General features: G+C 38.7%; 1 protein-coding gene across 1 annotated transcript in view; it reads right to left on the bottom strand.

Annotated features, from left to right (window-relative positions):
* Positions 1-13470, bottom strand: part of lpcat1 (lysophosphatidylcholine acyltransferase 1) — a 41251-nt gene that overhangs the window by 3856 nt on the left and 23925 nt on the right. The window contains exons 6-13 of the mRNA XM_037693367.1: positions 8603-8661; positions 4986-5020; positions 4779-4833; positions 4583-4665; positions 4353-4478; positions 3130-3280; positions 562-660; positions 348-489 (exon numbers count right to left, since the gene is read on the bottom strand). Of these exons, the coding sequence (XP_037549295.1) occupies positions 348-489; positions 562-660; positions 3130-3280; positions 4353-4478; positions 4583-4665; positions 4779-4833; positions 4986-5020; positions 8603-8661 (750 nt within the window). The remainder of the gene's footprint in view (positions 1-347; positions 490-561; positions 661-3129; positions 3281-4352; positions 4479-4582; positions 4666-4778; positions 4834-4985; positions 5021-8602; positions 8662-13470) is intronic.

Raw genomic sequence — 13470 nt, 5'->3', positions numbered from 1 at the left:
TCCTGCCTGACCTCATCTGTTAGTCGGTCCATCACCAGAGCAAACAAGAAGGGACTCAGAGCTGATCCTTGATGCACTCCCACCTCCACCTTGAAGCTATCTGTCACTCCTACAGCACATCTCACCACTGTCCTGCTGTCCTCATACATGTCCTGTACCAGTCTAACATACTTTTCTGCCACTCCAAGTTTCCTCATGCAATACCTCAACTCCTCCCTCAGCACCATGTCATATTATTATTCTAAATCCACAAAGACACAATGGAGTTCTTTCTGACCCTCTATTATTTCGTCTAATTTGTAAAAATGCTTCAAAACAAGCCATCTCAACCAAAAATGGGCTCTTACCATAAGTGATTTTCCTTGTATCAGGTCTCTCAAGTGCTAAAAACAGACCGGAAAGTTCCACATCCTTTACTCCCAACATTATTTCCAAGATGACAGCCAGATCGTCCTCCTGGATCTCCCCACTGTCTTCGTTCTCATACATCTATCACACACATTGGTTTAGATTAGTGTAATAAAGTCACATTTGCACCAATTTGCTGTTTAAACTTCTTACCTGGAAGGCCAGTTTTAAAGTCTCCATGGATTTAGAAGGCCGTTGAACCGTAGACAGTGCAATGATATAGTGCCTGATGTCTATCTGTCCATCTCCAAGCTGGGAACAAAATGATCTCCGTTAACAAAGGAAGCAGTCTCACATACAGAAGTGTCATTCGGTTTAATAAACACTACACAAGATTAAACCATAAATGTGCCAGTAGAAAGGCTCGTTTGTATTTTACTTTGATTATGCTAAAGCTAAAACGCCTAAAATATTTTGATATTATTTAATGTTTATGCTAGGGATGGGCAGTGATTTTAGAATATTTAAATAGTCAATAAAGTTTAAATACTTAAGTTCAGTGTTCACCTTTACATTTACTGTTGAGGTAATAATTGTCATCTCCATTTATACACCTGACATATACATCACTATAACATGATCATACAGTGACCTTTTTAATTTGTAGTTGTGTTTGTTTTTAGTAGTGGTTTTTTTAATTTGTAGTTGTGTTTTTTGATTTGTTGTTGTCTTTGCTTTTTAGTTGGTTTTTTTTATTTGTAGTTGTATTTTTTATATGTAGTTGTGTTTTTTTTTTTTGTAATTGTATTATTTTATTTGTAGATGTGTTTTTCTTTTTAGTCGTTTTTTTAATTTGTAGTTGTATTTTTTATATGTAGTTGTGTCTTTTTTTGTAATTGTATTATTTTAGTTGTAGATGTGTTTTTCTTTTTGGTTGTGTTTATTAATTTGTAGTTGTTTTTATATGTAGTTGTTTTTTTTGTAATTGTATTATTTCATTTTTAGTTGTGTTTTTTAATTTGTAGTTGTGTTTTTTATTTGTAGTTGTGTTTTCTATTTGTAATTGTGTTTTTTTATTTGTTGTTGTGTTTTTCTTTTTAGTTGTGTTTTTTAATTTGTAGTTGTGTTTTTTATTTGTAGCTGTGTTTTTTAATTTGTAGTTGTGTTTTTTATTTGTAATTGTGTTTTTTTTATTTGTTGTTGTGTTTTTGTTTTTGGTTGTGTTTTTTAATGTGTAGATGTGTTTTTAATTGATCTCATTTAACCTACAGTTTAATTATAAATAGTCTCTTCCCATTTTTGTGCTTTTCCTGATTTTGAACAATATATTTTACATAGCTACCTTTATATAATTTATTTTATAGTTTTCGATTGTATGGGTGTACACATGTTTTATGTTACGTTTTCATTTTTACTTTATTTTACTTTATTACTATTCGCACCTTTATGTCGAAGCAAATTCCTAGTTTGTGAACCTCGTTCATTGACATGGCGATAATAAACTGATTCTGATAATTGAGAAAAAAAAAAATTCTGTCAGTTCTTGTCATAACTTCAGAATCTGCTTGGGGTTTTCTGTGCATTAACTGTTTACAACCTTTCCATGATGTTGTGTTTACTCCAAACTCCTCTAAATAGAACAACATCCCTTCCCCACATCAGTTAAGTTATCTTTATCGACCTTCACCAAGGATTTATAATCATTGTTCACAGTTGAGGCCAACAGCTTGTATGTCTAGACAAGGTTCAAGTCCGTCAAACAACTTATCACCAAGCATCTGTTTTCATCTGCAGACTCTTCAAATATTTAAAGTCTTGCCATTGTTTGTTTACAGGTTGTTTTGTACGACGGAGCTTTAAGGCCACGCTAAGAAAAAATAAATTAAAAGCAATACAATTATGAGAATAAAGTCAAATAGTCTTAATATTATGAGATTAAATACCTTTTTTTTTTTTGGCAGCTCTCATTTATTTATTTATTTTTCCATGAGTCAGATCACGACGTGACCTGTCAATCAATCCAGTAGGCGTGTCAGTAAATGATGCTCCTTACCTGCAGAGAGCCGCTGCAGCCCATCAGAGCGTACCACCTTACTGTAAGCAGGCTCAAAGTCCTGATACTGATAATAATCTGATGCAGATGTGCTAACAGATTAACTATCTCCATATTTGTAAAACCAATACCAAAGTATAATTTAACAAGATGCTCAACATTCTTCATTTTACCACAGTTAAAATGTGGTAAACCTGCTTTATGTGTCAGAGTTTGAATAATATTACGACTCATTTAGCTTCGGATTGGTCACCTGCTGACACGCCTGCTGGATTGATTGACAGGTTGCGTTGTGGATCCGACTCATGGAAAAATAAAAATAAATAAACGAGCTGCCAAAAAAACAGTCTCATACGATTTTATTCTCTTAATTTTATTTATTTATTTATTTATTTATTTTCTTAGTGTGGCCCTAAAGCTCCGTCGTAGTTTTGGGGGTAATTCACAATTGTTACAATTATTACAACAATTGCATTTATTATTTGAGGTTACAAAAGAAATATGTAGGCATTTTGAAAGTTTTGAGTCACCTTGGTTTTTGTTTTGGTTACAAAAAGATTATCTTTTCAAAAAAGATTAAAGGTGATTAAACATTATGGGCTGCATTCTGATTTTCTTGGATTCAAGATTAACTTTGAATGTTCTTATTAGTTTGAATTTACAAAAAAAGTGAAAAAAAAAAAAAAAAAAACATGGCAGATACATATTTTGAAAGGTTTGAAATGTACCTGATCAAAGAGGTTGTGGACTTGTTTAAGTGTGTCTGTAACTGGCAGGTTGAGGAACTCAGCAAAGTCCTCCAGTCCCAGTCTGTCTCCACACAGCTTTGTAGCTCTGCTGGCCTGTTCCAGCAGCTTGTCTGTGCTCCTGGCTCTCAACCTGTTCAAAAAATGGTGAAACTATTAGTGACATACACTAAAACAGACTTCAACAACTTTCATGTTGTTAACATGATGTCTAGGTCACAAAGGTGCAGAACTTCAAGTACTTGGGGTCCACTGTCCAGGAAAATAGGGAGTGTGGTAAAGAAGTGAAGAAGAGAGTCCAGGCTGGATGGAGAAAAGTTTCAGGAGTGATTTGAGACAAAAGGGTGGCAGCAAAGGAAAAGTTTACTGTACAGTGGTGAGACCGGATATGTTGTATGATCTGGAGACAGAGACATGGACAAAAAGTCAGGAGAAAGAACTGGAAGTAACATAAATGAAGATGAGGTTCTCCTTAGGAGTGACGAGAATGGATAAGATTAGGAATGAGATCATCAGAGGTACAGCACAGGTTGAACAACTGGGAGATAAAGTTAGAGAGACCAGACTGAGTTGGTTTGGACATGTCCAGAGGAGGGACAGTGGGTATATTGGTAGAAGGATGTTAGAAATGCAGCTGCCAGGAAAAAGACAAAGAGGAGAAATATGGATGCAGTTAAGAGAGGACATGGAGGTAGTTGGAGTGAGGACAGAGTGAGGTGGAGGAGGAAGAGGAGAAAGAAGAAGAAATAAACTGGTCTATTAAGTTTCAGCCTCCATGTCTGATTTCGTCCCGTTGTTTCATTGTGACTTACATGGCAGTGTTTGCCCTGCCAGTGTACCAACGGGGTGCCCCGCCCTGTCAACAGAACCGAGCGCCCCGCCTACCGAACTGCTGAAATGTTAAAACGTGACAGTTCATCATTAATCAGCTGGGTTATTTGCTTCCTTCCCTTCGTAAATACAAAAATTACTTTAAGACTTTCAGCAACAACAAAAAATTAATCCAGTGGTTCATGAGATATTTCGCTAACGGACAAATGAGACAAATGAAAAAACAGGCAAGGAAAGTTGACCTAAAACAATGTCTGTCACCGTGCATGCGTTGCAATGATTCCACCAACAGGCGTCAGTGTTTTCACGCCCTTATCTAGTGTGAGCCTACATCCACCTAGTTCCACCAGTCAGTCCCGTCTCCCTTCACCTACCCCAAACGAAACACGAGCTGGTTGAAGTGTAGCAGGCTCCGGCAGTCCTGTATACCCAGTGGACCCTGTGAGACGATGATCCCCTGGTCTTCAAAGGATATGTCTGTGAGTGGTACCTTCAACGCCCTTTGGGACAGAGGGACGACTTTAAGACAGAAGCTTATGAACACAAGCAGATGATGTAATGTTGATAAAGTCACTTCTTCAAACACATCTGCGTGTGCACTTACTGGGCCATGAGCGTTCTGACGTTATTGGCAAACAGTGTAGGGTTTTCCTTCTCCTTCTCGGACGGATGGTAAACAGGCAAGTACTAAAGGACACAGTGAAAGAATGTCACCTTAGATCTGCTGTAATGTCACCAAACTGAGCCACAATGCAAAAACACACGAGTTTTATTAGTTTCTCTTTACAAAAAAAACTCACCTCAATCTCCACTGAGTTGTGTGGTTGGCACAGAGTGAGCCATAAGATCTTAAATCTAGAAGATAGAAAAGTTACTTTTGTCTAAACATGACAGGATGTGTGATATTCCAGTTTGATGCTCCTTTCTCGTAGGAAAGTGGTCATAACATCACCACTTATGTACCAAAGAAGCAGCATGCTGTGGATGATGTGTAAAAGGAAACTTACGCTCCAGGACCTTGCCATGTCCATGTGATGGTGTCCTGTACAGACAGAAAAACAACATAAAATACACTCACTAACTTTACAACCTGCTGGTTAATATTCATACTGAGATTTGTTCTGATCGTACTGACGCACAGCTGATCAAACAAGCAAGATTACACATCTGCAGTTAGATTTTAGTTTTATTATTTTACATTTAGTTTCTGACAATTACGCCTTGCTGTCCAGAAATTTTGAATTTTCAATGAATTTGCAATACCGGTAATTATATAACTCTGATGACCAAAACTTTCACATTCTACATATGAATGACTAAGTCCAGAGAAGTCAGTTAAATGAAAAGTCATAAAAGTGGATCGCTCTAAAACATATTTAGTTTTTTTAATCAATACACCACAACAGCTAAATAAATATATCCTATTGTACACAATATTATCTAATGAGGGGAATTTGTATTGAACTCAGCGCTGACCTATATGTCTGTCTTCTCAAACATTTTATACAAATGTACAATATAAACACCTGTAAAATATAATTTCCATTTAAAATAAAATGAGGTTAAGAGTAGAATAAAGGAATAACTTATTCCATGACTTCTTATACAGACTGGATATTTTTAAGAGTATAAGTTGATTTTATTGCACTACTTCCGACACCTTTTTTATTGAAATTTATATATATATATATATATATATATATATATATATATGGCAGTTTTTTTAAAATTAATAATGGAAAATACTTCGACCTAGAAGAGATGCATCAGTACAGAAATGCAAGGTGCTGTTCTTGATTTGATCAAACTGTGGTTAGGCCTGTCACTTTAAACAATAAATCAATTAATCACATGAGAAATTAAAATTATCTACGTTATTTTCATTTATCGGCTTTATTGTTCCCCCTGTCTCTCTCTTTCTACTGAAGACACTGGATGACAAAAAGCTCAACTCCGTGCTCTTCACTGACCCCTCTCTTACTCTTTTATTTAAAATCTGTTTTACTCATTCAAAATCGTGTTTTTGGATCGCTGAAAGCAGCTAAGCTGAGAAGCTAAGCTAACGGCCCGACCTCGGAAAAAAACTGTCTTGTCGAAGTTCCACAATTCACGGTTGAAACGCGTGCCTTCATCTAAAAAGTTTTTCTCTGCAAAAAGAAGCTGAGAACTTGTTTACTGATTTTTTAATTAAAAGCTTTGTGTGGAAAAATGCTATGCTAAAGATTTTGTTGGCTACGCTAAAGAGCTCAAACCACACAGAGCATCCGCCATTTTGAGAACCGAAGAGACAACCCATGTCATGTCAAGGGGCCTCCCTCCCATTTTTCTTAGAGACAATATCCATCCTTCGGTTCAAACCGTCTTCTACTGCCATCCTGTGATCAAAAAGGTACTACACACAAAAATTAACCAACATTTCTTCTTAAAGTTGACAATAATTACCAATTATTGTCAAATTTCAAACAATATTATCGTTCATCGCAATAATTTCTGAGACAATTAATCGCCCAGCAAAATTTGTTATCGTGACAGGCCTAACTGTGGTAAAACTAAATAGTGTGAAGTATTGTTACATGTTCCACAGAGATGCTATAATCAGTTTAAGAAGAAAACTTTCACATTTCTGCCCATAAGGTAATTTGGAAGCTTAAATTCAAATACTATTTATGAAGAGTGTTTCTAAAATACCAGAAACTGAATGGAAAAGTGCAAACGAGTCAGATTTATGTTTGTGCAAGGTCAAGGTCGAGGTTCTTTATTGTCATTCACACTGCATGTGGTGCAAGAGGTGGAACAAAATTGTGTACACAGGGTCCTAGTTATGTCCAACAAAAGCATACATTGTAAAAGAAAACAGTAATAAGATCTAATATATGAACTAAGAAATACGCTAATACGCTAAATACTAATAGTGCAAAAACAATACTCTGAACAGCAGCAAGTGGCACATGTAAAGTTTTAGCTTAAAGTTTAGTACTGTTTTTAGCTTTATAAAATTAAAATAATAATAATAATAATAATAATAATAATAATAATAATAACAATAATCTTCATAAGATTTAGTACTTCAGGGCCTCTTTCCTGTGGGGTCCCACAGGGGTCGTTTCTTGGACCCCTTCTGTTTGTATTGTATGTGCTCCCTTTGGGGTCTATCCTGAGGAAACATGGTCTTTCTTTTCATTGTTATGCTGATGATTGTCAGATTTATCTGCCCTTAAAACTCAATAGTTCTTGCTCCATTTACCCTGTGTTAAAATGTCTTGACATTAAGGCATGGATGGCTTCAATTTTTTTTTTTTTTAAGTTTTAACAATCAGAAAACTGACGTCTCTGTTCCTGTAAACCTTAACTCTCTTGAGACATATCTTAAGCAGTCCGTTACAAATCTCAGGGTGGTTTTAGACTCTGATTTAAAGTTTAATAAACAGATAAACTCTGTTCTGCAGAAACGTTTCTTCCAGTTAAAGCAGATAACTGAGCTTAAGTCAGTGTTGACCAGATCTGACCTTGAAAACATAGTCCATGCCTTCATTACAACCCAACTTGATTACTGTGACTCACTTTATGTTGGGTCTCCCTTTCACGTCTCCAGCTCATTCAAAATGCTGCAGCTCGGCTCTTAACAGGAACTTGTAGGTTTGATCATATTTCACCAGTTTTATTATGTACATATCAGAATTGATTTTAAATTATCCTGTTAACCTTTAAGTGCCTAAATGGTCTTGCACCCTCAGTATCTCTCTGAGCTACTTGAACTTTATGTTCCTTCTTGGCCGCTGAGATCATCTGACCAGCTGCTTTTAATTGAAGCTCAGAGGAGATTGGACTTTTTCAGTCATGGGCCGTATCGTTGGAACAATCTGCCCCCAAACATTAGACAGGTCACTTCACTTCCTGCTTTTAAATCTCTTTTAAAAACATCTGTTTTCTCTGGCTTTTAACACAGTGTGATTTGACTTAGTATTTTAATGTTTTGTGTTTTTATGTTTTTCTTTTGATGCTTTTAAATAATGTTTATTACTATTTCTTTCTTTAATTACCGTCTTAATCTTATTGTTAAGCACTTTGGTAACAGCTGCTGTTTTTAAATGTGCTTTATAAATGAATTTGACTTGACTTTTATATTTCACTAAAGCAGCTGTCGAAGCAATTAGAAATAACCGTGATTATTAAATTAGGAAGTGCAGAAATGAGTGTGTGTGTGTGTGGGGGGGGGGGGGGCATGTCTAGTGGTTCCAGTCGTTACTGAATTCAGGAACTGAAGCAAAAGCTTTCTAGGCAAACAGACATTAAACAAGAAAAAAAAAAAACCTTGGTAATAAGAACGGCATCATTTATGAGAGTGTAAGGACAGGTGCCGGGAGAGAGACACGACACCTGTGCGTGCACGTTTATGCGCTCGTGTGCGAGACGAGGGCTTGATGGAGAGAGAAGGGGATGAAATATCATCCCTACAGAACATGAAGTCATTCAGCACAAGAGGGAAACACACCCCTGACACGTGGAAAAGAAACCGTTGCATGGAAAGTGTGTCAGGGTGAGCGTCTGGAAAGACGAGGCGGATGTGCAGGTGGAGGCAGGGCAAACGAGGCAGCAGAAGGAAGAGAGGTGTCAGTGGATTTACCAGTTTGTTTAGGTAGCGCAGGACCACTGGTTGCACTGGGAGTCCTGGGATGAAAGCACCTTGAAACACAAGAGGGGGAGATGGTGAGGGGATACACTAAATGCAAAATAAATATTAAAAAATAAACAGTACTTTATAAAATAAATATGCATATAGAAAGAGTACAGCTGCAAAACAGGCACCATTAATGAGCATTAATTTAAAATATTCTGAGCAGAAGTTGTTTACCCAAACACTACAATGTTTTAGGGTTTCCTGCAACTCTTCAGAAAAAACTACAGAATAATCACTCTGTGGCTTGTAATGAATCAAAATCTCTACTGTAGTTTAGATCTCGTTTGTCATCTGTGCTCGTTACTGTGGATAGTTGGTTGGGCATCTTTATTTCATTTAGCTAAGAAGTAGAAACTGTCAAAACTAAACAAAGAAAAATATGGAGAGAAGAATAGGAAAGGACAAAAAGGCCTTACTGATACAAATCAAACTATATTGCCATGAAACTTTAAACCAGAGTAAGCCAGGTAGATTCAAATGCTTTGTGTGTGTGTGGGGGGGGGGGGGGCTGCTCCCTTCTTGAGGGGTCGCCACAGCCAACTAATTCATATAAAGACTTGGCGACTGTTTTTACTCCGGATGCCCTTCCTGACTCAACCACAGAGCACCGAGCTACCACAGCCTCTGTGTGGAGCAGGGAGCTGCCATAGGGCGCCCGGGGGAGCAGACGGTGGGGGTTAAGGGCTTTGCTCAAGGGCCCAGAGTGGGGCAAATGAGGGTAGAGGCAGAGTGCTTCACTTTTCTCACCCACATTTTGATGTCGTCAGTATGGGGAGTTGAACTGGGAACTGAGAAGGCCCACATTCTCTAACCTCTGCGCCACCACTCCCTAATCCAGGTGGATTCAAATGCTAATCTGAATTGCTGACCTGATGAGTTCCCTCTGCTCGAATCACTGCCCAGAAAAAAACAGTTGTTTTTTTTTTTACTTCATGACCAAACGACGCAGCAGCTGAGTCTCAGAGTTACAAATTTGAAAAGTCTAACAACCTCCCAGCCTTGGACTCACCTGCAGCACTTACAGGCAAAGCGCTTCTCTTTAAAACTATTTAATATCTTGTTGACGACAGGTAAGCTAAAAAGCTACAACAGTATTAACTGCTGGAGAAAGACTGATTCAAACTAATGGGGTCCTTAGAAACGCTTGTTATGGAAGAAGAATGGATTTAAAATGGAGGGTTTTACATGTCCTAATGCTTGCTCCCCCTCACATATTTGCTAAACAAAATATAACCTTACATGTTAATATGACCTTTGTAAAATGTTCAAGAATGACGCAAGCCATCAAAACACCTTTTTCTGAAGCTTCAAACACTGTCACTGCTGCGGCTAACGAGCCATTCCATGAGACGATGTACAAGGAGCTGCTGGTGAGGCACGAGAGACGAGTTGTTTGGTTTTCATGTGGGAACGTCAAAGAGCGTGGACTATTTTACCAAAGTGTTCAATTAATCGTCTCATTTAGAATTCATCCATCCATTATCTTTTACCCACTTCTTCCATTTTGGATCATGGGGGTCGCTGGTGCCCATGTCCAGCAATCACTGTGCAAGGGGCGGGGTACACCCTGAACAGGTCTCCAGTCCATCACAGGGCCACATAGAGACAAATGAGACAAACAACCATTCACTCTCTCACTCACACCTAGGGACAATTCAGAGTTACCAATCAGTCTAACATGCATGTTTTTGGTCTGTGGGAGGAAACCGGAGCACCCGGAGAAAGCCACGCATCATGGACATAACTCCCCCAAGAAAGGTCCCCGTCCAGGATCTGAACCGGTAACCTTCCCGCTCTCACCGAGGATTTGAATCAGCAACGTTTCCACTCCCATGGAGGAGCCGTCAAGGGCCAGAGTGGGGCAAATGAGGGTGGAGGCAGATGTGGTGCTTCACCCACTCCCTTCACCCACAATTTATTGTTAGTCAGGGGCTTTGAACTGGCAATCTTCCAATCATAGGCTTGCCTTCTCTAACCTCTGTGCCACCTGCCCAGATGCTGCAAAATCAAGTAGATTGGGGGGGGGGGGGGGGGGGGTCTGAAAGCCGTCTTCAAAGGAGTTTGACATTTGCTGCTTTAATTGATATACTGGGACTAACAAAATATTTAAAACATGTTTTAAATCAGCAGCAAACATGGGTACCTTTGAGGCGATCAGAGAAATGCTTGAATCAACTTAAAGATTAAAAGTTACATTTTATTTTAATCCTATTTTTGTTAATAAATCAAAATAACTCCCGGCTTGCTTGGCTTCAATAAAAAGACCATATGAACAGTTTTGTGAATGTGTGTGTGGCGGGGAGTTGTGCAAGGTTGAGAGAAACCGGCAGCACAGTTCAACAGCCCTGCAACCACTAAACCCTCGACTTTCACAGAGTTTACCATCTGCAGAACAGAGCGTTGCTAACAGGTTTTACTGGTGAGACTAGGCCTGTCACGATAACAAATTTTGCTGGGCGATTAATTGTTTCAGAAATTATTGTGATAAACAATAATATTGTTTGACATTTGACAATAATTAGTAATTATTGTCAAATTTAAGAAGAAATGTTGGTTAATTTTTGTGTGTAGTACCTTTTTTAACCACTGGCTGGCAGTACAAGACCATTTGAACTGAGGGATGGATAGTGAGGGAGCGAGCAGCGTGTCTCTTTAAGAAAAATGGGAGAGAGGCCCCTGGCTGTCTCTCTTTCCTTTTAATGGTTCTCAAAATGGCGGACGCTCGGTGTGTTTTGAGCTCTTTAGCATAGCATTTTTCACACACACACACAAAAAAAAAAAATCAGTAAACAAGTTCTCAGCTTCTTTTTACAGAGAAAAACAACTTTTTACACAAAGGCACAGGTTTCAAACGTGAATTTTGAAACTTCAACAAGACAGAGGTTTTTCCCGAGGTCGGCCTGTTAGCTTAGCTTCTCAGCTTAGCTGGATTTAACCATCCAAAAACGTGATTTTGGATGGTTAAAATGGATTTTAAAGAGAAAGGGAGGGGTCAGCGAAGAGCACCGAAGTTGAGCTTCTTGTCATCCAGTGTCTTCAGTAGAAAGAAACGAAGAAACGATAAAGCCGATAAATGAAAACGAGGTTGATAATTTTCATTCACCATGCGATTAATTGATTTATTGTTTATCGCGACAGGCCTAGGTGAGACAAAGTTGTTTATTCATAAGATAACAATCATTAAAATAAAGGAGAAGCTAAAAGTTTTTACACCAGACAAAAGCATTACTGTCAGATGGACGCACTGCAACACAAACGTTACATTGAACAGCTGCTGTAATCAACAAGGAATCTACACTCGGAGTGTGAAAGTGATCTGTTCACACCAGCTGAAGAATAATTAAAGCATAAAATGAGCACAGACATCAAGACAAGGGTGAGGATAAAAGAGACAAATTGGAAGTTCCTGGAAAAACTTTGACGGGAACTGCCACGTGGCAGCCATTTTCGATTTTTAACTTGACTGTACTTTGTGTTGGGGTTCACTGTCAGCTACCATCACACCAAATTTAGCTTAATAGCTCTAAAAATGCCAGATTTACCCATAACCTACAGCTGCGATTTCTAACCCGAGCATGGACCCGGCCCGACCTGAAATTCGGGCCGGGTTGGGCAAAATTATGTGTTTGATGGACGGGCTGGGTCAGTCTTGGGGTTTTGATGTGGTTTTACGACTCATAGAGCACAAAGAAAACATGCACATTAAAAACAGAATGCACAATTAAAAGCAATTGTGTTGATCTATTTGTAGAGGAGGAGGCAGGTCTGACCGGCCGGTTGAAAGAGGTAAAAAATGTCCAGTTAAGCTCAGATGGCTCAGATGGATCACCGGATCACCGGCCGCACACATCTCCACACCTGCTGTCATCTATGGTGAAGGAAGAAGTTGCAGCATCAAAAACTACTAAAGCTGAAGCGAACAGCGCGTTCAATTAAAACAGCCTTGTTCTATATTTTTTCCAAATTATTTTAGTCTAAAATATTTTTGTTCATCTGTATAATAGCCTATCTTTAGAGTTGATTTTTTTTGGGACTATTCGTTTTGTTTGTTTATATCCATTTGGGGAAACAAGAAATCTTATATCTTCCTTTCTTTGAAACACCTTTTTAAAATATGTCAAACTGATTTGTTTACAGGGCGGCACGGTGGCGCAACTGGTAGAGCTGCTGGCTCTCAGCGAGCAGGTCCCTGGTTCAAATCCCGGTCTGGTGGCCTTTCTGGGTGGAGTTTGCATGTTCTCTCCGTGCATGCGTGGGTTTTCTCCGGGTACTCCGGTTTCCTCCCACAGACCAAAAACATGCATATTAGGCTGATTGGTAACTCTAAATTGTCCCTAGGTGTGAGTGAGAGAGTGAATGGTCGTTTGTCACTGTGTGTCCCTGTGATGGACTTGCGACCCATCCAGGGTGTACCCCGCCCTTCGCACAATGATTGCTGGACATGGGCACTGGTGACCCCCGTGACCCAAAATGGAATAAGCGGGTAAAGATAATGGATGGATGGATTTGCATACAAAAACAGTAAAAGCTTACTTTTTAGCAAATGTCGTTTTTTACTGGGTTTGGGCCTGTAATAATAGTTAATCAGTTGTGTACGGTCGGGTTCGGAAAAAATGGCAATGGGCTGGAGCCAGGTCGGGTCAGATTTTTTTTTTGCCCGAATGCAACTTTACTACAGCCACACCAGAAATATTGGTGGAAACACGACAAGAACGCCTATGTTTTGATATATATTATGTATGTTTATCTTAAAAGATGTGGTAGTAGTAGGGCTGGACGATACGGCCAAAACTTTTATCACAATGTATTTCTTA

Source organism: Nematolebias whitei, chromosome 19, assembly GCF_014905685.2.
Source record: "Nematolebias whitei isolate Nwh7 chromosome 19, NemWhi1, whole genome shotgun sequence".
Classification (NCBI taxonomy): Eukaryota; Metazoa; Chordata; class Actinopteri; order Cyprinodontiformes; family Rivulidae; genus Nematolebias; species Nematolebias whitei.
This window is presented reverse-complemented; position numbering and strand designations above follow the sequence as displayed.